The sequence below is a fragment of the Hyla sarda genome, chromosome 7, assembly GCF_029499605.1.
Source record: "Hyla sarda isolate aHylSar1 chromosome 7, aHylSar1.hap1, whole genome shotgun sequence".
In the NCBI taxonomy this organism is placed as follows: domain Eukaryota; kingdom Metazoa; phylum Chordata; class Amphibia; order Anura; family Hylidae; genus Hyla; species Hyla sarda.
In genome coordinates this window covers 29,572,138-29,598,415 of record NC_079195.1, presented here as the reverse complement: position 1 = coordinate 29,598,415, position 26,278 = coordinate 29,572,138, and the positions used below count along the sequence as shown (strand labels likewise).

Genomic DNA, 26,278 nt, shown 5'->3' with positions numbered 1-26,278 from the left:
AGAAAAAAATAATGCTCCTATATGTTACTCAATAGGTCATTCAGATGCTTCACATGTATTTTTTATGTGCCTAGCTTCTGTATTTGGCTCACAAATCCCTATGTTCTGCTCACTCATTCTGACATCCACTGCTCAGGAGTGGGCATGTTCAAGGCAAGCATTGAGCCCGCCCTCACTCATCATGCATTCACTTCCTTCCTGAGTCTGCTGTGCTGTGTCTCTTCATCCAACCACTGCAAGCTGCCCTGTAACCCCCTCCTCTCTGTTTTCATGCTGCAGTCTGATAGGACAGGAGTGAGCACAGAGAAGTGTTAGTTCCCCCCCCCCTCCCCCCCCCCCCTCACTTCCTGGACTGTGTTACAGCCTGTGCTTCAGCTGGGACAAAGATGATGCTGCAGTCAGACAGGATTATGTTCCTGATGGTATGGGGACCCCTAGTGGTATTTTTTGGGGATTGTGGTTTTTTGCACCTTGTCAGTACAGAGCAGGGTGTCCTGGCTTGTCTGCTGAGAGGCCTATTAACAGTCACTGACCCTGGCTGTGATGATGCTCATCCCCATTTTGCTCTGTCTCTTTCATTGCTGTCCCCTTCCCTCTTTACAATGCTCTCTTCCCTCACCCTAAGGGTACGTTTACACTACGGAATACCCATGAAATTCCGCAGTGTGAACTTAACATTAGTGTGAATGGGTCTCCGCGAGACCCGTTCACACTGCGGAATTTCAGCGGCGGACAATTCCGCCGCTGAAATTGTTCCGCGCAAAAAAAGAAAATGGTGACGGCTCAATGCCCCGCGGCCCTAGCACCAAAGTATTTTCGGCGGCGGCCGCCAGAGGGAATCTCTGCTCGCTGAATTCTGCAAGCGGAGATTCCGCAGTGTAAACGCACCCTAAGATCTTATCCTCTCCAGGTCACAATCCGGTAGATAAAGCCGCCACTTACTGCTCTGTCTCCGGGATCTCAGCTCCTCTCCATCTGACCCAATGCCTCTTGTCCCTTCCTCTGCCCCCTTCTCTGTTCCCCTTCCATCCCACAAGTCCTGTTCACTCAGCGGAAAATTAGCAGAATATCCGCCCAGAAAGTCACAGGCAGACATTCCACAAATATTCTGCTGGCGATAGTTCCAATCAGAAATGGACGGCAATGCATTTCCGTGCGGGTTTGCCCCAAAAGAATTGACATGTCAATGCAACAGCAGAAACTTTCGGTGGATTTCCGTGGCGGAAAAATCTGTTGTGTGAACATGGCCTTAGGAGAGCTTAGGCAGCACAGGATCAACCAAAGCAGCTGTATAGACGCTACATGAACCTGTAAACAGCTCCCCATACCCCAGCTTCATTCTAGTGTGACATGTTGATGACCTGCAGGAGGATATTAGGGTTAAATACGGTCAAAACTGATTTTTTTTTCCTTCCCCCTTTGTGCAGGTTACCTTTCCTGCTGTAGGTTCCTGGATGATAACCAGATTGTAACCAGCTCAGGAGACACCACCTGGTAAGTGGGTTCTCGGCTTTGGGCAATCGCTACTTGATAGAAGGGTCCCGAATCCCTTGATAGGTTGATCACCAAATGTCCCCCCAGCAATCTGCTGTAATATGTTAAGAATCCTAAATGTAATTAATGAAATTCCCCGAAACACCACCACGCGCTTCTCCATGCTTGTTCTAACAATTGGTGGGGGTCTGAATACCCAGACCCCGACTGATCTAATCTTTTCATAGTAATGCTTTAAGGTGTCATTGTCACTTTAAAAAGATTTTTGACATGTTCTAGAGCAGTATTTTCCAACCGGGGTGCCTCCAGCTGTTGCAAAACTACAACTAGCAGCATGCCCGGACAGCCTTCGGCTGTCCGGGCATGCTGGGAGTTGTAGTTTTGCAACAGCTGGAAGCACACCAGTTGGGAAACACTGTCCAAGAGACATGTAAAAAGTTTTGAAAGGTCATGGTCTCAGTGCTTTAAAAAGCTGTGTATCTTACCTTTCTTCTTGCTCACATAGTTCTATCTCCCAGCAGGAGAAAGTAGGCATTTTCCATCAGGCATGACATCTCTGAAGCCTGCTGGGGGACCACTTCCTCCCTCACATGGTTGCAGTGCTGTAATGAATAGAAGACCTCAGGCTTTGTGCATGTTTCAGTCTGTGTTGCTATCAGTGAGGCTCTCCTGCAGCTTTAAGTCTGTGCAGAATCTGTGGAGCTTTCACTTTCTGTGCAGCTGTCAATCAAGCTGAGTGCAGAGAAGCACTTCCTGAGTTTGGTCTCCTGCCAGACCGGGAGGAGACCAAACTCACTGTATTAATTGTGGGAGGGAACAAAACAGAGCCACCTAGTGGCCATTTTTTTCTATTACATTTTAAACATATTTATGTTGATAATTTTAAAAGAAAGTGAATGGGAAAGTGTCTGCTGATTACACAAGGAACGCTATATTAAAAGTTTTATTTGGTGACAGGAACTTTTGAAGTGTCCCCATAACAATCACAGCTACAGTGACACAACAAAAGAGGTAGTCATGAGGCTTCCAGTACAGAGTGAGCCCCCGTGCCCCCATAACAATGGCAGTCAAAGCTCTAAGCACTCCACATATGTATATCTCACCCTCCTTGTTTTCCCATCAGTGCTTTGTGGGACATTGAAACCGGGCAGCAGAAGACGGTGTTCGTGGGCCACACAGGAGACTGCATGAGCCTGGCCGTGTCTCCCGACTTTAACCTCTTCGTTTCCGGAGCTTGTGACGCAACCGCCAAGCTGTGGGACGTGCGAGAGGGCGAATGCAGACAGACGTTCACTGGGCACGAGTCAGACATCAACGCCATTTGTGTGAGTATGTGCAGCACGAAGGGTAATGTAAAAAAAAAAATGTGAAAAATGTGAAAATCGTGGTGGTTTAACTCCTTCCTCCCATACAGTTCTTCCCCAGTGGCCAGGGCATCTGCACGGGTTCCGATGACGCCACATGTCGCTTGTTTGACCTGCGTGCTGACCAGGAGCTTAGCGTCTACTCTCAGGACAGCATCATCTGCGGCATCACCTCGGTGGCGTTCTCCCGCAGCGGCCGCCTCCTCTTGGCTGGTTACGACGACTTCAACTGCAACATATGGGATTCACTAAAGTGTGAAAGAGTTGGTGAGTGGTCTCGTTCTTTACATTATTGTTTCCACACCATTTGTTCCTAAGAATCTAGAACCTTGGTCTCCAAACTGTGGCCCTCCCGATGTTGCAAAACTACAACTCCCAGCATGCCCGGACAGCCGTTTGCTGTCCGGGCATGCTGGGAGTTGTAGTTTTGCAACATCTGGAGGGCCACAGTTTGGAGACCACTGGTGTAGAACTTCCAAATGTCCAGCATCCACCGGTACACGTGGAAATGCACCAATGGACCACCTGGCCTTAGGCTGGGTTCACACCACGTTTTTACAATGCAGTTCCCGTATCAGGTTTTTGATAAAAACAACGGATTCCTCAAAACCTGACTAAACTGTATCAAAACGTGTACAAATTTTAATCCTTATACGGTTTAAAAAACCGTATACGGTTTGAAAAATAATGACGGTTGCATCCTTTTTTAACCCTTTAACGACGCAGGACGTAAATGTACGTCCTGGTGAGCTGGTACTTAACGCACCAGGATGTACATTTACGTCCTAAGCATAACCGCGAGCATCGGAGCGATGCCCGGATCATGCGTGGCATGCCGATCCCGCGAATGTCCGCCATTAACCCCTCAGATGCCGTGATCAATACAGATCACGGCATCTGCAGCATCGCGGTCAATAAAATGGATGATAGGATCGCCCGCAGCGCTGCCGCGGCGATCCGATCATCCAGCACGGCAGACGGAGGTCCCCTCACCTTGCTCCGGCCGCCTCCCGGCATCTTCTGCTCTGATCTGCCTTCCCGCAGACCAGAGCAGAAGATGACCGATAATGCTGATCAGTGCTGTGTCCTATACATAGCACTGAACAGGATTAGCAATCGAATGATTGCTATAAATAGTCCCCTATGGGGACTATCAAAGTGTAAAAATAAAAGTAAAAAAAAGTTAAAAAATTAAGTAAAAAAAATTTGAAAAACGCCCTCCCCCAATAAAAACGTATTTGGTATCGCCGCATGCGTAAATATCTGAACTATTAAAATAAAATGTTAATAATACCGTACGGTGAACGGCGTGAACGTAGAAAAAAAAAGTCCAAAATAGCTGCTTTTTTATAACATTTTATTCCAAAAAAAAATAATAAAAAAGTGGATTAAAAGATTTATTATAAGCAAATATGTTATCAATAAAAAGTACAGATCACGGTGCAAAAAATGAGCCCTCATACCGCTGCTTATACAGAAAACTGAAAAAGTTATAGGTCTTCAAAAAGGGGGATTTTAAACGTACTAATTTGGTTAAAAAGTTTGAGATTTTTTTTAAGCGCAAGAGTAATAGAAAATTATGTAATCATGGGTATCATTTTAATCGTATTGACCCAAAGAATAAAGAACAAATGTCATTTATACCATAAATTGTACGACGTGAAAACGAAACCTTCCAAAATTAGCAAAATTCCGGTTTTCTTTTTAATTTCCCCACACAAATAGTATTTTTCTGGTTGCGCCATACATTTAATGGTAAAGTGAGTGATGACATTACAACGGACAACTGGTCGCGCAAAAAACAAGCCCTCATACTAGTCTGTGGATGAAAATATAAAAGAGTTATGATTTTTTGAAGGCGAGGAGGAAAAAACGAAAACGTAAAAATAAAATTGTCTGAATCCTTAAGGGGTTAAAGAAAAAAAGGTATAAGTCTTTAACTTTTCATTCCATTATGAATAACGTTTTTTAAAGAAAAAAACGTATACGTTTTTAACTTTTCATTCCATTATGAATAAAGTTTCACTTGTTTGATTGAAATTCCAAGAAAAAAACTGTGCAAAGTCAAAAACCGTATGGTGAAAACCGGTGGAACGGTACACACATATGGTTCTATACGGTTCCCATTGACTCCCATGTTTAAAAAAAAGTATATGTTTCAATACAGTTTTACATTTGGACCAAAAACCGTGGTAGGCTACAGTTTTGGGTACAGGAAAAAAAACGGACAAAACCATAAAGGATGCAAAACGGACACAACCTGATGCATCGTTTGGCATACAGTTTTAAATGGAGAGTCAGTGCATACGGTTTTCAATAAGTTTCCGTACGGTTTTCAATTTGAAAACGTATATGGGAACTGCATTGCAAAAACGTGGTGTGAACCCGGCCTTATTCACATAAGGCAAAACGCATTGCATGATGGGAAATGAAACTTTTTATCTTACCTCAAGTCTACCAGCGCCTGATTATTTGAGGAATTTTTGGGATTTTGTTATTCACATGGGGGAATTTTCAAATGATAATCCGGCAGAAAAAAAAAAAAAATCAGCCCGGTAAAACGAAACAAAAGCATTTATCCGTATGCTCCGCCTAATTGTACAGTACACGCCCCCCTCCCCTAATCTACAGCATTTGAATCGCATATAATACATTGAACCCCCTTCAGCACACCCCAAAATGAATACAAGCCACACACCAAATAATGAGAGGTCGTCATTTTTTTTTTTTAATGGTAAAATGGACGTTTTGTTACCTCATAACACACGCCAAAAAAAAACACTACGGGGGGGGGGGGGAATTTATCAAAATGTGTGCAAAGGGGCAGTTGCCCATAGCAACCAACGTCAAGTGTTCTATTGTCAAAGGCCCTTTTAAAAAATGAAAACTGGAATCTAATCGGTTGCTATGGGCAACTGCACCATTGTCCCTATAATAAATTTCGCCTTATGTGTGAACACGGCCTTAGTGTTTTTCCCACATACATGCTAAACGTGGGCCACAGTGTGAACACGGCCATTGTAATGACAGGAGATGCGCCCAGTCTGACCGCACAGGTTACATATCCTGGTTTTACCCTGGTATTCGCGACTGCCATGAAGAGCAAGATGGCGGCAAGAGAGTTACATTTTTACTTTGCTGGGCCTACCAAAAAGTTTATACTCGTGTGTAAAACTATGACTGAGTGTTGCCCATAGCAACCAATCCTAGATCAGCTCTTTGTATGGGTTAGGTGACTACTGATTGGTGATTGGTTACTATGGGCAACAAGGACGCATTTTATTTTATTTTTGTCATACATGGGGCCTGCCGTGTGTCTCTATGCCCTCACCTTGCTCCATTGTGGTCAGTGGGGACGAACAAAGACTCCAATGTCTCCTATTGCTTCACAAACTGGTTCCTCCACCTGTAATTATTGTATCGCCTTCTTTAGCAATTCACCAGGAGGTTTCTTTGTTCTTGAGAGACTGCGATTATGTCAGGAGACGGCGGCGAGATGTTGTGACGCCCGTTCTATTCAGCCGGTCCTGAAGGCGCGTTTACACTGGCGATCGTATCGATAATTGTCCATTGTGAATGCTGGAAAAAAGTTAGGCCCATGAAAATGATGGCTATCGGTGACTAGAATTAATCAGAAGTAACATTATACATACAGCGGCCATTACTTCATTGCACGCATTAAAGGGGTACTCCACTGGAAAACACCTGCTGTAAAATTCAGCTTAGAAATTCCATTGCAGCAGAGTCCAATTATTTTTAAAGGGGTACTCCACTGAAAAACATATTTAAAAAAAAAAAATCAACTGGTGGCAGAAAGTTAAACAGATTTGTAAATGACTTCTATTAAAAAATCTTAATTCTTCCAGTACATAGCTGCTGTATGCTCAACAGGAAGTTGTTTTCTTTTGGAATTTCCTTTCTGCCTGACCACAGTGCTCTCTGCTGACACCTCTGTCCGTGTCAGGAACTGTCCATAGTAGGTGCAAATCACCGTAGCAAACATATCCTGCTCTGGACAGTTCCTGACATGGACAGAGGTGTCAGCAGAGAGCACTGTGGTCAGACTGGAAAGAACGACTCAACTTCCTCTGGAGCATACAGCAGCTGATAAGTACTAGAAGGGTTAAGATTTTTTTAAAAGAAGTCATTTACAAATCTGTTTAACATTCTGGCACCGGTTGATTTAAAAAAAAGTTTTTCTCAGTGGAGTACCCCTTTAATAAGCAACAATTGCCCTTCTCACCCAGTAGTGTGGATTACCCTGATGGAAATGCCCACTAGACCTTTGACAAACCTAGGGTTGCCACCTGGTCGGTATTTTACCGGCACGGCCGGTATTTTGGCCACCCTGACGATATTTTTATATTAAAAATACCGGCAATGCAATGACCGGTATTAATCCAACCAATCCTCAAAACTACCGGAATGTTGCACCATGACCTATACCAGTGTTTCCCAACCAAAGCGCCTCCAGCTGTTGCAAAACTACAACTCCCAGCATGCCCGGACAGCCAACGGCTGTCCGGGCATGATGGGAGTTGTAGTTTTGCAACAGCTGGAGGCACCCCCTGTTGGGAAACACAGACCTATACTATATACTACTATATAGTCCAACATGCTGGGAGTTGTAGTTTTGCAACAGCTGGAGGCACCCCCTGTTGGGAAACACAGACCTCTATACTATATACCCACTATATAGTCCAACATGCTGGGAGTTGTAGTTTTGCAACAGCTGGAGGCACCCCCGGTTGGGAAACACAGACCTATACTATATACTACTATATAGTGCAACATGCTGGGAGTTGTAGTTTTGCAACAGCTGGATGCACCCCCTGTTGGGAAACACGACCTCTATACTATATACTACTATATAGTCCAACATGCTGGGAGTTGTAGTTTTGCAACAGCTGGAGGCACCCCCGGTTGGGAAACACAGACCTATACTATATACTACTATATAGTCCAACATGCTGGGAGTTGTAGTTTTGAAACAGCTGGAGGCACCCCCTGTTGGGAAACACAGACCTCTATACTATATACTACTATATAGTCCAACATGCTGGGAGTTGTAGTTTTGCAACAGCTGGAGGCACCCCCTGTTGGGAAACACAGACCTCTATACTATATACTACTATATAGTCCAACATGCTGGGAGTTGTAGTTTTTCAACAGCTGGAGGCACCCCCTGTTGGGAAACACAGACCTCTATACTATATACTACTATATAGTCCAACATGCTGGGAGTTGTAGTTTTTGTTTAGAGCAGCTACTGTATCAGGGAATTTAATTTAAAAAAAAAGTGACCAAAAAGTCCCATCAAAACAAAAATGGTCCTGTTAAAAACTACAGATCAGAGCACAAAAAATGAGCCTCACACAGGCCCATAGAAGGAGAAATAAAAAAAAATAACAGTTATAGGGGTCAGAATAGGACAACATTTCCTCACATATCTGTACCCTGTGCTATCACGCATATATAATTAATTATGCAAATTAGCATGGCTGGTATTATTATTTTTTAATTTTTTTTTGCAAGAAAGGTGGCAACTCTAGACAAACCCCATGGGACCATTCTCCTGTTACTTTATATTCACACCGCAGAAAATTTTCGGTGGACATTCCGCAAATAGCGGGCTAGAACCTCTTGGAAATGCGCTGTCTCCATAGATAGCAATTAAAGATGAGCGAACTTACAGTAAATTCGATTCGTCACGAACTTCTCGGCTCGGCAGTTGATGACTTTTCCTGCGTAAATTAGTTCAGCCTTCAGGTGCTCCGGTGGGCTGGAAAAGTCTCCTAGGAATGTATCCACCTTTTCCAGCCCACCGGAGCACCTGAAAGCTGAACTAATTTACGCAGGAAAAGACATCAACTGCCGAGCCGAGAAGTTTGTGACGAATTGAATTTACTGTAAGTTCGCTCATCTCTAATAGCAATGCATTTCCGGGCGTAGTCCAGAAAAAAGAATTCTTTCTGCACAGGCCGGAATCGGAATTTCATCCATGCGCTCGGTACAGTAGAATACCTTTAAAAACAATTGGACTCTGCTGCAATGGAATTTCTAAGCTGAATTTCACAGCAGGATTCTGTGTGGAATTTTTATTGTGTGAACATGGCCTAAGACTAGGGGTGAGATTTATCAAAACCTGTCCAGAGGAAAAGTTGCTGAGTTGCCCATAGCAACCAATCAGATGGCTTCTTTCATTTTGCAGAGGCCTTTTTAAAAATGAAAGAAGCGATCTGATTGGTTGCTATGGGCAACTGCACCACTCTTCCTCTGCACAGGTTTTAATAAATCTCTCCCTAGGTCTCCACATGTGAAAAAAAAAGCAGCGGCAAGATGTTAGCTGAAAGTCAGTAGGGATTTATGAAACGCCAAACCCACTTTAAAAAAAAAAAAATGTAAATTTTTTTTACAAATTTTTGGCATTTTTCTGTGGTTTTGGGCTCAGTGGCAGTTTTCCAAAATTGCAGCATGTTGAGATTGAGACTATGCCATTTTTTTCTTAGGGGTTCTCTACCATAGAAGTTCATGGGAGCAAAAATTTTTATAAATAAATAAATAAAAACTCCATTAACCCCTTAAGGACGCAGCCCTTTTTCCCCTTAAGGACTGAGCCCTTTTTCGCAATTCTGACCACCGTCACTTTACGAATTAATAACGCGAAAACGCTTTTACCGAATATTCTGATTCTGAGATTGTTTTTTCATGACATATTCTACTTTATTTTGGTGGTAAATTTTCGGCGTTACTTGCATCCTTTTTTGGTGAAAAATCCCCAAATTTCATGAAAATTTTGCATTTTTCTAACTTTGAAGCTCTCTGATTGTAAGGAAAATGGATATTCCAAATAAATTTAATTTTTCTTCACAAATACAATGAAAATTGCTAAATCGGAAGGGACAGATGTTACAGAACTACAACTCCCAGCATGCCTGGGCACTCAAGGCATGCTGAGAGTTGTAGTTTGGCAACATCTGGAGGGCTACTGTTTGGGCACCACTGTAACAGTGGTCTCCAAACTGTGACCTTCCAGATGTTGCTAAACTACAACTCCCAGAATGCCCAGACAACCTTTGGCTGTCTGGGCATGCTGGGAGTTGCAGTTTGGCCTTCCTAGTGGTTGCCACAGTAAAGATCGTTTTGCCACAGTAAAGATCGGCTAGCGGTGGGGACCGAATTTCCCACGGGCGTATGGATACGCCATCGGTCCTTAAGGACTCGGAATGCAGGGCGTATCCATACGCCCTGTGTCCTGAAGAGGTTAAAGGGGTACTCCACTTCTAAAAAAAAAAAATTTATCAACTGGTGCCAGAAAGTTAAACAGATTTGTAAATTACTTCTATTAAAAAATCTTAATCCTTCCAGTACTTATAAGCTGGTTATGATCCACAGGAATTTCCTTTTTTCCTGACAAAGAGAGCACAGTGCTCTCTGCTGACACCTCTGTCCATTTCAGGAACTGTACAGAGCCGGATAGGTTTTCTATGAGGATTTGCTCCTACTCTGGACAGTTCCTAAAATGGACAGAGGTGTCAGCAGAGAGCACTGTGGTCAGACAGAAAGGAAATTCAAAAAGAAAAGAACTTCCTGTGAAGCATAAGTACTGGAAGGATTACATTTTTTTAAAAAGAAGTCATTTACAAATCTGTTTGTTTCTGGCACCAGTTGATTTAAAAAAAAAAAAAAGTTTTCCAGTGGAGTACCCCTTTTAAAAAATGGGGCATGCTGGGAGTTGTAGTTTTGCAACATCTGGAGGTCCGCTGGTTAAAGACCACTGGCCAAGACTAAAACAAACAATTCTGAAAAAAATGCCACAGAAACCGCATCCTCAGGTCAAAAAATAACCACCAGAAAAAAACAAGTGGAAATTTAGTCTTAATGACACCTTTAGGGCTCATTTACACTATGGAATTGCAAGTACAGTGCTCCCTCAAGTTACAATATTAATTGGTTCTGGGACGACCATTGTATGTTGAAACCATTGTATGTTGAGACCATAACTCTATGGAAACCTGGTAATTGGTTCTGAAGCCACCAAAATGTCATCCAAAAATAGGAAAAAGTGAGGATTAAAGAAAAATAAGTAGATAACTAATAGAGATAAAGCAAATCCTTCCATGTTAAAGTAATAATAATCTGCTGGGAGCTGTAATCACTGTCTATGTAGAGGACAGGAGCTTCTTCAGGGTCCTGTACAGTACACAGTGTCCTAAAAAAGTAACATGGAGCCGCCCCCACCTGGTGTCCAAAGGAGCAGCTAACCCTGGGACAGGTAAAGAGTACAGAACATGTAATACCTCCCTGTACTGTAGGGGGCGCTATCAGACACCAGTCAGTGCATACACTTCAGTAATACAGGGGTTTTACCAGTGAATGCCCATTCTGATTGGTCGGTTCTTCCAGCCATTGACAGGTATCACAGATCTGGACTGTCTGTAGCATTAGATGGTGAGTCTGGTGTCAAGTTACAATGGTCCAGAATAGACCATTGTATGTTGAGGCCATTGTAAGTTGAGGGATCACTGTAATTGCTTTCAGATTGGTGATGATATGGGCAAAATTAAATAAATAGATACAAAGAAACAAAATATTCTTTAAAGTTTACTTTTTAAAACATAAATTCCTATAAGTTTTCTATATTTTTAACATTTCTACGAATCTTACAGGTGTGCTCTCTGGTCACGACAATCGTGTCAGCTGCCTCGGGGTCACCTCAGACGGGATGGCGGTCGCTACTGGATCCTGGGATAGTTTCCTCAAAATCTGGAACTGAATTTTTTTGCAAGATACTTCATGCAGCGGAGACAGGGGCCCCTAAACTCACCTCCCCCTTCCCCACCCACCGTCCATTTATCAGTGCCCCTGAATGTACCCTAAATAGTGTCTTTTCTCACCCACCCCCCCCCCCCCATGCCAGGCACCCGCTCGGATTTGCTGTGACACTTGTTAGCTTCCGCAGAGCTGCAGGAGAATCTCCATGAGCAAACATAACACTGCCACCTAGTTGCTGCTGTACATACTGCACCTGGATATCAGCACTTAAAGCGGCGGCTGATCACTGGACCAGTCCCTAGGACCCCCCTCCCCAGTAAATCCTCCCCCCTCCCCCTCCATCCCCACTATTGTTCTCTACTCCTGCTGCAAACATTGACATCTGTGTGCGACTCTACTACTTAATTTATTTTACTGAAGCCTCTTCTCCTCCCCCCCCCCCCCCCCCCCGCCCCCTTTTTTTCTGTCACTTTTTTTTTTTTTTTTTTCAAACCGGTTTGTGTTTTATAGAAAGAGGAAAATAAAATCTATTTTAGGTCATGGCAGCCAAAAGATTTTGGCATCTTTCAGACTGGCACGTTAAGGTCCTGTTTTATTAAATCTCAGGTTTGCAGCTGCTTTGGGCTGTGTTCACACTCTTCTCTCCGTGTCTGTAAATGTGGTGGGGTCTCCTGCCAGGACTATGGGGGGGGGATAGAAGAAAAACACAGGGTCATATATGAAGGGATGAATACTTTAAACTACTCTTAATTTAGGAATACATGGGGGACAGTATTATAGTAGTTATATTCTTGTATATAGGAGCAGTATTATAGTAGTTATATTCTTGTATATAGGAGCAGTATTATAGTAGTTATATTCTTGTATATAGGCGCAGTATTATAGTAGTTATATTCTTGTATATAGGAGCAGTATTATAGTAGTTATATTCTTGTATATAGGAGCAGTATTATAGTAGTTATATTCTTGTATATAGGAGCAGTATTATAGTAGTTATATTCTTGTATATAGGAGCAGTATTATAGTAGTTATATTCTTGTATATAGGAGCAGTATTATAGTAGTTATATTCTTGTATATAGGATAGAGTATTATAGTAGTTATATTCTTGTATATAGGATAGAGTATTATAGTAGTTATATTCTTGTATATAGGAGAAGTATTATAGTAGTTATATTCTTGTATATAGGAGACAGTATTATAGTAGTTATATTCTTGTATATAGGAGGCAGTATTATAGTAGTTATATTCTTGTATATAGGATAGAGTATTATAGTATTTATATTCTTGTATATAGGAGCAGTATTATAGTAGTTATATTCTTGTATATAGGAGGCAGTATTATAGTAGTTATATTCTTGTATATAGGAGGCAGTATTATAGTAGACATATTCTTGTATATAGGAGCAGTATTATAGTAGACATATTCTTGTATATAGGAGCAGTATTATAGTAGTTATATTCTTGTATATAGAAGGCAGTATTATAGTAGTTATATTCTTGTATATAGAAGGCAGTATTATAGTAGTTATATTCTTGTATATTGGAGCAGTATTATAGTAGTTATATTCTTGTATATAGGAGGCAGTATTATAGTAGTTATATTCTTGTATATAGGAGGCAGTATTATAGTAGTTATATTCTTGTATATAGGTGGCAGTATTATAGTAGTTATATTCTTGTATATAGGAGCAGTATTATAGTAGTTATATTCTTGTATATAGGAGGCAGTATTATAGTAGTTATATTCTTGTATATAGGAGCAGTAGTATAGTAGTTATATTCTTGTATATAGGAGGCAGTATTATAGTAGATATATTCTTGTATATAGGAGCAGTATTATAGTAGTTATATTCTTGTACATAGGAGCAGTATTATAGTAGTTATATTCTTGTATATAGGAGCAGTATTATAGTAGTTATATTCTTGTACATAGGAGCAGTATTATAGTAGTTATATTCTTGTATATATGGAGCAGTATTATAGTAGTTATATTCTTGTATATAGGAGCAGTATTATAGTAGTTATATTCTTGTATATATAGGAGCAGTATTATAGTAGTTTATATTCTTGTATATAGGGGCAGTATTATAGTAGTTATATTCTTGTATATAAGAGCAGTATTATGGTAGTTATATTCTTGTATATAGGAGAAGTATTATAGTAGTTATATTCTTGTATATAGGAGACAGTATTATAGTAGTTATATTCTTGTATATAAGAGCAGTATTATGGTAGTTATATTCTTGTACACAGGGGGCAGTATTATAGTAGTTATATTCTTGTATATAAGAGCAGTATTATAGTAGTTATATTCTTGTATATAGAAGCAGTATTATAGTAGGTATATTCTTGTATATAGGAGCAGTATTATAGTAGTTATATTCTTGTATATAGGAGCAGTAGTATAGTAGTTATGTATTGTATAGAAAGGATAGCACTCGCCACACTTCTATACTGTTATGTTAAGAAGTGGGCAGTGGCATGATGCGTTCCTGCATGCGGATGCATGCAGGAACGCATCATGCCGCTGCCCACTTTTTAACCTTGTTTAATGTGAATATCCGAATAAAGAACAGTATAGAAGTGTGGTGAGTGCTATCCTTTTTATACAATATGGGGGAGATTGATCAAAAACTGTGCAGAGGAAGAGTAGTGGAGTTGCCCATGGCAACCAATCAGATTGCTTCTTTCGTTTTTGGAGAGACCTGTGAAAATGAAAGAAGCCATCTGATTGGTTGCCATGGGCAGCTGCACCACTCTTCCTCTACACAAGTTTTGATAAATCTTCCCCTATATGCTTATGGATTCAGCGATTTGCACATTATAGGAATAAGCACCCCCCACCGATATGCTCAACCTTGCACCCGTTAGGGAATTCCATAGAGGACAAATAGCGCAGTACCAGACCTAATCTAGTATTTCTACTGCAATATATTATAGTAGTTATATTCATATTCTTATACATGGGAGCTAAATTGTCCTCATTTGTTAATTCTACTCTTCTCCCCTTACATCTCAGATATAATTTATTATTTTATTTTATTTTTTTTGGACACAGTCAGTAAGGATTTTGGTGCCATATGGAGACAGAACAGTCCTTATTGATAAGATTCCCAGTGCGGTAGAATGCTAAGGGTTAACACAATGGTCCCCACCAGCTCTTTATACAACGACAACCACCATGAACAGACGTCACTAATAAAAATCACTTTTATTTTGGTCCAACATTGAAATTCACAGACACAGGATAAGAAATATTTACACAAGTAGTGTACAAGTATAGAGGCAGCAGCGAGTACAGAGAGCACAGTATACAGATATACGCACACCCATCATCTGGAATATGGGGGGGCTCAGCTCTCGCTCTGTGTGTATTGGGCGTTCTCCTTATTATGGGACAATTCCCAGCCGCAGTGAGAGATCTTCAGGTTCCTGATAGAGGGCTGTTCAGACTGGAAGGGGATCTTCTTCACCTATAAAAACAGGAGCCTGGTCATCACAAACACCATATGAAAGAACCCTAACCCCTCTAGAGTGCAGTCAGACACACAATGGATCCACTGCGGATTTGATGTGGTAAAAAAAAAAAAAAAAAAAAAAAAAAAAAAAAACACACACACACACACACTTATGTAAAATCTGCAGCAGTCCTTGTGTGTGAATATATCCCTAAACAAGTATCTTTACAGGCCCTCCATTGTGTTTATTAGAAGTCACAGCGCCATCTGCAGGACTGGACTGTTACTTAAAGGGGTACTCCAGTGAAGTTTTTTTTTCCCCCCCCTAATCAACCAGTTATAGAAAGTTAAAAAAGGAAATCTGTCTGCAGTATCACCCGTAGTAAAGCCGGCTTGCAGTGCGGGTGATTCTGATCAAAACGATACTCGCGGCATCCAGGTTCGCCCAGCCGTTCAGCCGCAACTTGCCTTTTTCTTTTTATGCAAATGAGGGCCTTGGGGTGCTCTGCCCAGCTCATCAATATTCATATCCCTCCACCCTGCTCTTGCGCCCTGTGTTAGTGTATGGCGCATGCGCCGTACACTAACACGGGGCGCAAGAGCAGGGTGGGTAGCAGCGCATGCACCGTACACCAACACAGGACGCAAGAGCAGGGAAGGTAGCGGCGCATGCACCATAAGCCAACACAGGGCGCAAGAGCAGGGAGGGTAGTGGCGCATACACCGTACACTAACATGGGGCGCAAGAGCAGGGAGGGTAGCGGCGCATACACCGTACACTAACACGGGACGCAAGAGCAGGGTGGGTAGCAGCGCATACACCAACACAGGACGCAAGAGCAGGGAAGGTAGCGGCGCATGCACCATAAGCCAACACAGGGCGCAAGAGCAGGGAGGGTAGTGGCGAATACACCGTACACCAACACAGGACGTAAGAGCAGGGAGGGGGTTATGAATGTTGATGAGTCGGGCTGATGACGTCGGCGTGCACCTAGCTCGGTTCGGAGCTCCGCCCATGCCCCAAGGCCCTCATTTGCATAAAAAAAGAAAAAGGTGAATTGTGGCGGAACGGCTGGGCGAATCTGGACGCCGTATCGTTTTGATCAGCATCACCCGCACTACAAGCCTGTGTAACGGCTTTAGTGCGGGTGATACCGCGGACAGATTTGTATATTACTTCTATTTAGAAATCTTAATCTGATTTAGCTGCTGTATGCTCCTGAGGAAGTTGTGTAGTTCTTTCCAGTCTTTCCACAGTGCTCTCTGAAGACATCTCTGTGTTAGGAACTGTCCGGAGCAGAAGAGGTTTGCTATGGGGATTTGCCGCTTCTCTGGACAATTCTTGACATGGACAGAGGTGTCAGCAGAGAGCACTGTGGTCAGACTGGAAAGAATTATCCAACTTCCCCTGGAGCATACAACAGCTGATAAGTACTGGAAGGATTATCCTTTTTTTAAAAAGAAGTAATTTACAAATCTTTTTGGCACCAGTTGATAAAAAAAAATATATATATAATAATAATAATAATAATAATTATAATAATAATCTCCACTGGAATACCTCTTTAACCCCTTCCCACTATAGGACGTATGTATACGTCCCAGCTACAGGCATCGCAGAAGATCGGCGGAGGGACCCAGCTGGAGTCCCGCCGCAGCTGCCAGGGCAGCGATCGCGCCGGTCCCGGCAGCATTAACCCCATAGATGCCATGATCAATCCTGATCACGGCATCTATCGTGTTGACAGGGGGAGCAAGCTGTTCACCAACTGGGGAACCAACTTTTTTTTTTTATTCACTTCAATGGAATTGAGCTGCAATACCACACACAACCTAAGGAAAAGAGTGGCAGTGTTTCATGGTTCTGTTTCTAATCCCTAGAGCAGCATTTTTTGTGTGCCTCCAGCTGTTGCAAAACTACAACACCCAGCATGCCCGGACAGCCGTTGGCTGTCCGGGCATGCTGGGTGTTGTAGTTGTTGCAACAGCTGGAGGTCTACAGTTTGGAGACCACTGATATAGATATATCCCAACAATGTAGTTCTGGGTGCTATCCTGCATAGCCTTACCTGTCTATTATGCATAGCCGTGCTGGGCGAGTTGTCTTCCTGCAGGATTTTCAATGGCGATCTGCCATTGGCGGTGGACACTAACGCTTTCTTGGGTCGCTGGCGAATGTTCTTTGTACCTAAGAGAGACCAGAGGCGGCTCAGCAAGTACATTCATGCAGAGAGTCTAGCCTGGTGTTATATTGCTTTCCAGCTGCTGCAAAACTACAACCGCTGTAAATTGACATGCTGGGAAACACTGGTCTGAACCAAGATGTCTAGTTCATGCCCGAGGCGGACATTAGAGATGAGCGAACTTACCAGTAAATTCGATTCGTCACAAACTTCTCAGCTCGGCGGTTGATGACTTTTCCTGCGTAAATTAGTTCAGCCTTCAGGTGCTCCGGTGGGCTGGAAAAGGTGGATACAGTCCTAGGAAAGATTCTCCTAGGACTGTATCCACCTTTTCCAGCCCACCGGAAAGCTGAACTAATTTACGCAGGAAAAGGCATCAACTGCCGAGCCGAGAAGTTTGTGACGAATCGAATTTACTGTAAGTTCGCTCATCTCTAGCGGACATTATAAATAAAGCTTTGTTTGTTGACATCACCTGTCGCACGTGGAGATTTGCCCCGTGGTTTCTGTTGGGGAGCGATGGGTGGAGGCGGCTCGGCTGGAGTTGCGGTAGGAAGGATAGCCGGTTCTTCGGCCGCCTCCGGCTCCTTTACTTCCTCCTCAACAGGCGCAGGGGGTGCTTCACTCGCCGCTTGGTCTTCCGGAGCCTGAGCCGGATCAACTTTCTCGGCCTCCGAGCTGCCCTCAATCCCAGAATCCTCCGAGACAAAGACCTCACTGAGCTGCTTAGCCAGAAGGTTCAAGGAGGCTACAAAAAACGGTAAGGCATTTACAGAGTTAATAGTGGCTTAACCCTACACGTCCCTTAATAGATCTCCTTGGAGTCCTCTCAAAAGGGGTACTCCCCTGGAATTTTTTAATCATCAAATCAACTGGTGCCAGAAAGTTAAACAGATTTGTAAATTACTTCTATTTAAAAATCTTAACCCTTCCAGTACTTATCGGCTGCTGTATGCTCCACAAAAAGTTATTTTCTTTTTGAATTTCCTTTCTGTCTGACCACAGTGCTCTCTGCTGACACCTCTGTCCATTTTAGGAACGGTCCAGAGCAGGATAGTTTTGCTATGGGGTCTTGCTCCTACTCTGCACAGTTCCTGACATGGGACAGAGGTGTCAGCAGAGAGCAGTGTGGTCAGACTGGAAAGAACTACACAACTTCCTGTGGAGCATACAGCAGCTGATAAGTACTGGAAGGATTAAGATTTTTTAAATAGAAGTAAATTACAAATCTGCTTAACTTTCTGGCACCAGTTGATTTAAAAATAAAAATGTTTTCCAGTGGAGTACCCCTTTAAGAGACTGAAAACCCTTGCCAGTCTTTCTTACAATGCAATGTATTTATGCAAGTAAGTGTTTCCCCAACCTGGGTGCCTCCAGCTGCTGCAAAACTACAACTCCCAGCATGCCCGGACAGCCGTTGGCTGTCCGGGCATGCTGGGAGTTGTAGTTTTGCAACAGCTGGAGGCACCCAGGTTGGGAAACACTCACGTAAGTAGAGTCGGAAACAGGGAAGAGATTCATTCTGCAGCTGCGGTGTACTCACCGTGTAGAGAAGGGCGCAGGGGGGTGCGTACGATCCCCTGTGTGGGTGATCGCGGGTCATTCATCACAACAGGCGCAGCCATTTCTTCCTCCGGTACTGCCGCGGGTGAGCGGCGCGGAGACTCCCCGACCTACAGAACAAGCAGGGAAGAGGTTAAATGGATCTCAGGTGTGAAATGCAATAGAAATAACCTGATGTCTCGGCACCAACCTCTATGGGCGTCCTGGGGATCCCCACCGAGGGGGAGCGGGGGTCGACCACGTTCGACAGGTGGCGGTTTATCAGCGGACGAGATGGAGTCACCGGCTGCGCTCTGGAATCCGCTATTCCCATCTTACAAGAAGCCACAAACCAGAGTCCCCGATCTACGAAGAAGAGATTGAGTGAACGGAGAAGGAGCACAAGTCTATCCTCTTATTCCCCATACGTCCCAGCACCTTCTCTGTCAGTACTTCCTCCAGCCCACCAGTCCCGGTCTCCCTTACACTTCATGGCGCTCCTGGCCCCTCCTCTAATGTATCCAATCAGGTGATCGCTAGAGCTGTCAATCATAGCCGAGAGGCACCTAGCGAAGCTCTGTGCCCCAAAGAAAAGCCCCGCCCATTTGACACTTGTGGTTGCCGGCGGGGACGGGAGCATTTTGCTCCGACGTGCAATCTGTACAACTGAGATCCCAGGTAGGATTCCACTTCATGAGGTCTTTTTTTGGGGGGCGCTCTGCAGATTTGGTAACTCAGGCTTTGGGAGCGTTTTTTGTATTACCTACACACAATAGGGAACACCTAGATGATTCGTGGGGTCCAACTGCTGGGACCTCCACCGATCATAAGAAAAGGGGATGATTTTCCAATCACTGTCTATTAGGGATCGACCGATTATCGGTATGGCCGATAATCACGATTTTGGGCATTATAATAATAATTAGAATAATAAAAAAATAATATTAAAATAAAATAAAATTTTAATAAAGATAAATAATAAAAAGAAATAAAAAAATAAAATAATAATATTATACATCAATAATAAAATATATAAATATAACTCCCCCGCAATCTCCAGGATGGGACCCGACACTCAGCGAGGGGCACACGCTCCATTCGTTTCTACAGAAGCGCCGAAAAGACCAGAGAACAGCACTCGGCTGGGTATTTCCCGCTTGTTTTTGTTCTCTAAACTACACATGCCACAGTTCCATGCTTAAAGGGGTACTCCGGTGAAAGCCTTTTTTCTTTTAAATCAACTGGTGGCAGAAAGTTAAACATATTTGTTTATTACTTCTATTAAAAAATCTTAATCCTTCCTGTACTTATTAGCTGCTGAATACTACAGAGGAAATACTTTTCTTTTTGGAATGCTCTCTGATGACATCATGAGCACAGTTCTCTCTGCTGACGTTATAATAATAATAATGCTTTATTTATTGTTGTCCTTAGTGGGATTTGAACCCAAGTCCCCAGCACTGCAAGACAGCAGTGCTAACCACTGAGCCACCATGCTGCCCTTAGCATACATCTGCTTTGCACGGTTGCCAAAATGGACAGAGATGTCAGCAGAGAGCACTGTGCTCGTGATGTCATCAGTGTTCCAAAAAGAAAGGAATTTCCTCTGTAGCATTCAGCAGCTAATAAGTACTGGAAGGATTAAGATTTTTTAATAGAAGTAATTTACTAATATGTTTAACTTTCTGCCACCAGTTGATTTAAAAGAAAAAAAGTTTTAGAGTACCTCTTTAAAAATGTTTGAGATCACTTTCCCCCCTCCCACACATCAGCCACACCGCCCATTGAAACAGTGTCTTCTAACCAGGGGGCCTACAGCTGTTGCAAAATTGAAGCTGACAGGCTCCCTCTGATCACCTGACTAGTGATGTAAGGTCTCGACGCACTGCAACCTGGGTAATCCTGGGACAACACTCATTGTGTATGCTGTTAAAAATAAATTTAAGGCGATAATTACAAAAGAATTGTGAGAAAACCGGCACACACAGGTACAGACACTATATTATTATGGACTACACTAACTTTACAGCCCCTGTAGGACAGTCAAATAAAATAAAAAAATCCTGGAATACTCATTTAATGCTGATACTGGTATCGCATCATGTGTCGTAGGATGCGCAACGCCAACGGCGAGGAGTGCGTCACTAAACTACGCATGTCTAAACATTAGGTCACAACACGAAAAGTTTGGAAAGCTCTGGCTTAGGGCTTGGACTGCGGAGAATCCGGATGTGGATTCTGAATCTCACCGCATACTCGTTGATTCCAATGGGTTTTGGGGGGGCAGGGGGGGGCAACACACACAGATCATTGGGGGTCCCAGAGCCCATCGCACAGTTTTCTCTATGAATGTATCCTACGGCTAGGCCCAGACTACAGAATCTCTGGCTACAAAAGACACAGATCACAACGTATTCTGGCAAAACAAGGAGCAAGATCGTTCCTTTCGGCGGTGGAATTCCATAAGTACAGTTCAGCAGAATCCCACTGGATCCCAATCCCACTGGAATCCGCTGCGCCGGAATTTCCAACACAATTTCTAAGAAGAATTACGCTCGGAAATTCCGGTGTCTGAACCCAGCGTGTTCGGATATCTACCAAATATGGCGTAAGGGTGCGTTCACACTGAGGAAGTCAAGAGGAAAAAGTTCCATCAGGAAATTGTTGCCTTCTGTCATTTTATCCATCAAGCGGAATTTCCATGTGAAAAAGAAGAGGAACGAAAGAAGGCTATTTAAAGGGGTACTCCGGTGCATAGAAATCTTATCCCCTATCCAAAGGATAGGGGATAAGATGCCTGATCATGAGGGTCCTGCCGCTGGTCTTGCACGCCGCACCCCGTTAAAATCAGTCCCCAGAACGTGTTCTCTCCGGGTCTGATTACTGTCAATCACGGGGCCGGAGCGTTGTGACGTAAAGGCTCCGCCCCCTCAATGCAAGCCTATGGGAGGGGGCGTGACAGCTGTCACGCCCCCTCCCATAGGCTTGCATTGATAGGGCGGAGCACGACATCACACGGGGCGGAGCCTTGACAGGGCGGAGTCTTTAATCGACTTTTCTGAATTCCGCCCGAAAATTATCTAGGGCATTTTTTTTTTTTTTTTTACCATTGACACCATTTTTTTTTTTACCATTTAACAAATATGACACAAAAGGAGAAAACATTGTACAGAGAAATATGAAGTAGTAGAAGCTCAGATCCAATACAACTATAAACAGTTCGTGCCAGATTATAGCGGTATTTTTGACAAAATTCTCACGTAGTAAAGAAAAAAAATACAACTTCACTAGTATTAAACTCAAAAAAAGGTGAGAAGTAGAGATGAGCGAACTTACTGTAAATTCGATTCGTCACGAACTTCTCGGCTCGGCAGTTGATGAATTATCCTGCATAAATTAGTTCAGCCTTCAGGTGCTCCCGTGGGCTGGAAAAGGTGGATACAGTCCTAGGAAAGAGTCTCCTAGCAATGTATCCACCTTTTCCAGCCCACGGGAGCACCTGAAAGCTGAACTAATTTATGCAGGAAAAGTCATCAACTGCCGAGCCGAGAAGTTCGTGACGAATCGAATTTACTGTAAGTTCGCTCCTCTCTAGTGAGAAGGCTTATTCTTGGTGAGAAATCTTGCTTCAGGTTTTGCCCCTCTAAGGCTGGGTTCACACTACGATTTGTAACTATGGTTCCCGTATACGGCTGGGAGGAGGGGGCGGGGCTTAATCGCGGCGCCCGCACTCAGCCGTATTCGGGAACCGTATTTAATGCATGTCTATGAGCCGACCGGAGTGAACTGCAGCCTCCGGTCGGCTGCTTTTTCGGCCGTATGCGGTTTCCCGACCGTAGGCAAAAACGCGGTCGACCACGTTTTTGCCTGCGGTTGGGAAACCGCATACGACCGAAAACGAAGCCAACCGGAGGCTGCAGTTCACTCCGGTCGGCTCATAGACATGCATTACCTACGGTTCCCGAATACGGCTGAGTGCGGGCGCCGCGATTAAGCCCCGCCCCCCTTCTCCCAGCCGTATACGGGAACCGTATTTAACAAAACGTGGTGTGAACCCAGCCTAAGGGTGGGTTCACACCAAGATTTTGCTATACAGTTTTTGGATACTTTTTTTTTTTCTTTCTAGAAAACTGGATTACAAAAAAAAAAAAAACGGACCAAACCATATTCAACCGCGTTCACGAAAAATCAACCGTATACAGTTGAAAGCCGTAAACGGTTACAAATTTGTAGTCCGGTTACGTATGGTTGTATACGGTTTTTATCATGAAAAATCTATATTTTCATATTTCACAGCCTATTACAGGAGGCGGGGGGTTCTTTCGGCTCGGGCTGCACAAGTTTAAAATAAATAAAATCAGACAGACAAACCCGGAATAAATCGTAAACACTTACGAGTCCTATGTTAAAATAACCGGATACAATTAAAATACCGTTTTCCAACCGGTCATATAAAGTGGTAGGCCACGGTTTTCTGTACGGAAAAATAAAAAAAACGTATGGTTTGAAAAACGGAGACAACCGTATACATTATGGTGCATACAGTTTTGAATAGGACGTCTATGGGCACGATTTTTTTTATTTTTTATGAAACCGTATAGCAAAATCGTGGTGTGAACCCACCCTAATAAACAAGAGCCTTCGTCTGTCCAGGCATGCTGGGAGTTGTAGTTTTGAAACAGCTGGAGGCACACTAGTTGGAAATCACTGACCTACATAATAAACCAGAGCCTTCAGCTGTCCGGGTATGCTGGGAGTTGTAGCTCTGAAACAGCTGGAGGCACACTAGTTGAGAAACACTAACCTAGATTATAAACCAGTCTTCAGCTGTCAGGGCGTGCTGGGAGTTGTAGTTTTGCAACAGCTGGAGGCACCCTGGTTGGGAAACACTGACCTAGATAATAAACCAGAGCGGTTTGACATTCATATATCCTTTAGGATCCATTCACACGTACAGGATCGGCTCCAGATTCGAAGCTGCGTTAAGTCATTGTTGCTGTACGTGTGAACACAGCCTTAAAAACCATCCCCCACCGAAGCATAGAGACTTACATACAGCCCTAAACCATAGCCGCCATATTGAACAGCATATAGCAGATCCCTGCCCCCACTCACCGAGAAAAACTCCCGCGATCACAGTCTCACCCTCCGGTACCGTCTGCGGCGATCACCACATCTGCTGAACCAACATCCGAACTGCAACATTCAAACCGAGCGCCGCAGCCAATCACAAACGTTTTCGGGGCCAATTGGTTAGAAAGCGACCCGCCCCCTTTGTTTCCACCAATAGCAGCAAGTCACAGGGAACTGCCGCTGATTGGCTACTTGAATGTCATGGTAACTGCTCTGACACGAGATAGGTAAGGAATTAAAAATAGGTGCCCGCCCCCTCACCTGGTTCTGCCACGGACTCTAGAGCGCGCTAACCCCTTGCTGCTGGTAGCCATTTTGACGGAGACCATAATTGATGGAGTTGGAAGCGGTCAGTCAACAAAATGGCTGCTGTAAAGCGGACAAAAGTTATTTGAACTTCTGAATTTAATTTTTCCTTTATAGAGTGTGCTTGTCACTTCATTTGGACTTGTTTTATTAGTTAAGTTTTTATTTTTTTGAATTGGGGTGGCAGAATGAGCCCACATGTCTCACTCTGTACAATAAATAAACTGTTTATCTTGTGGTCACTATTTATTTTATTTACACCAATTTTCTCCAAACTGTGGACCTTAACATGTGGCAAAACTACAACTTCCAGCATGCCCGGACAGCCGTTGGCTGTCCGGGCATGCTGGAAGTTGTAGTTTTGTAACAGCTGGAGGTTCACAATTTTGGCGCATCAGCTGTTGCAAAACTACAACTCCCAGTATGTCCAGACAGGCTTCGGTTGTGCGGACATGCTGGGAGTTGTATTTTGCAATAGCTGTAGCGCCGCAGGGTGAAAAACACTGGAATTACATGGTATAATTTAAAGGGGAACTCCATGAAGTTGCAATGATTCCAACTAGAGATGAGCGAACTTACAGTAAATTTGATTCGTCACGAACTTCTCAGCTTTCAGGTGCTCCGGTGGGCTGGAAAAGGTGGATACAGTCCTAGGAGACTCTTTCCTAGGACTGTAGGCTGAACTAATTTACGCAGGAAAAGTCATCAACTGCCGAGCTGAGAAGTTCGTGACGAATCGAATTTACTGTAAGTTCGCTCATCTCTAATTCCAACAAAGGAGTGCAAATCCTGTTTTTGCAAACATTGCCAATAATTAACTTTCCTCTTTGACCAGTTACAGTGTTTCCCAACCAGTGTACCTACAGCTGTTGCAAAAACTACAACTCCTAGTTGCCTGTAAAGCATTATGCCACTCCCTGCATCCCATCATAGAGGCTAATGATAACACTTAAAGGGGTACTCTGGTGGAAAACTTTATTTATTTATTTTTAAATCAACTGGTGGAAAAAAGTTAAACAGATTTGTAAATTACTTCTATAAAAAAAAATCTTAATCCTTTCAGTACTTATTAGCTGCTGAATACTACAGAGGCAATTCTTTTCTTTTTGGATTCCTTTTCTGTCTGTCCACAGTGCTCTCTGCTGACACCTCTGTCCATGTCAGGGACTGTCCAGGGCAGGAGAAAATCCCCATAGTAAACATATGCTGCTCTGGACAGTTCCTAAAATGGAAAGAAGTTTCAGCGGAGAGCACTGTGGACAGACGGAAAAGAAATCCAAAAAGTAAATAATTTCCTCTGTAGTATTCAGCAGCTAATAAGTATTGGAAGGATTACGATTTTTTTTTTAATAGAAGCCATTTACAAATCTGTTTAACTTTTTGGCACCAGTTGATTTAAAAAAATAATTTTTTTCCACCGGAGTACCCCTTTAACTGCCTACAATCGCCTCTAGGGGAGATTCCACCAAAAATAATAATAAATAAATAAATGTTAAAAAAATGTAATAAAAAAAAAAAAAATATATATATATATATATATATATATATATATATGTTCATTCAGTGCGGGACCTGGAATGTCCATGGCAGAACGTTCACCATGGAAATTCTGTACTTTGAACGGTACAGCAGAATCCCATTGAAAACGAAGGGAGGCTGCTGCACCAGAATTGTCAAGCAGAATTCCACTCAGAACTACAAACAAAGGTGATGTTGATTGGCTATCAATGGCAGGATTCAAAATGGGCACCATAACACCAAATGGAGCTGGGGAATTTAGGGATTAAGGGCGTACCTGTACACCCTGAAGCCTTAATGAGTACCTGTCTTCAAATAAAACTTTTAACCCCTTCACGACCCAGCCCATTTTCACCTTAAAGGGGTAGTCCAGTGGTGAAAAACGTATCCCCTATCCTAAGTACAGGGGATAAGTTTGAGATTGCGGGGGGTCCGACCGCTGGGGCCCCCTGCGATCTCTCTGTACGGGGGCCAGGCTCTCCGGCCAGATAGCGGCTGTCGAC

At 43.3% G+C, this 26,278-nt stretch overlaps 2 protein-coding genes across 8 annotated transcripts in view; one reads left to right on the top strand and one right to left on the bottom strand.

The window, feature by feature from the left end:
- The window catches only part of GNB3 (G protein subunit beta 3), a 61,680-nt gene extending 49,454 nt beyond the window's left edge, over positions 1 to 12,226 (top strand). For 3 of the 6 annotated variants that reach the window (XM_056529224.1, XM_056529223.1, XM_056529227.1), the window contains exons 7-10: positions 1,428 to 1,494; positions 2,618 to 2,819; positions 2,909 to 3,125; positions 11,528 to 12,221. In XM_056529224.1, the coding sequence (XP_056385199.1) occupies positions 1,428 to 1,494; positions 2,618 to 2,819; positions 2,909 to 3,125; positions 11,528 to 11,634 (593 nt within the window). In that variant the 3' untranslated portion in view covers positions 11,635 to 12,221. Of the gene's footprint in view, positions 1 to 1,427; positions 1,495 to 2,617; positions 2,820 to 2,908; positions 3,126 to 11,527 lie in introns of all 6 variants that reach the window. The other 3 variants (XM_056529228.1, XM_056529226.1, XM_056529222.1) reach the window with 3 other exon arrangements.
- A 2,588-nt stretch (positions 12,227 to 14,814) lies between these two features.
- On the bottom strand, positions 14,815 to 24,092 carry CDCA3 (cell division cycle associated 3). 2 transcript variants are annotated; one of them, XM_056529625.1, is made up of 7 exons: positions 23,934 to 24,074; positions 23,623 to 23,712; positions 19,030 to 19,184; positions 18,820 to 18,949; positions 17,752 to 18,024; positions 17,163 to 17,281; positions 14,815 to 15,108 (listed from the first exon to the last, which is right to left on the bottom strand). In XM_056529625.1, exons 3-7 carry the CDS (start codon positions 19,150 to 19,152, stop codon positions 14,989 to 14,991), a joined length of 765 nt encoding a protein of 254 aa, XP_056385600.1. In that variant the 5' UTR covers positions 19,153 to 19,184; positions 23,623 to 23,712; positions 23,934 to 24,074; the 3' UTR covers positions 14,815 to 14,988. The 2 variants fall into 2 exon arrangements, with proteins under 2 accessions (XP_056385600.1, XP_056385598.1); XM_056529623.1 differs by lacking the exon at positions 23,623 to 23,712 and having other exon boundaries at positions 14,816 to 15,108; positions 23,934 to 24,092.
- Between the last annotated feature and the right edge of the window lie 2,186 nt (positions 24,093 to 26,278).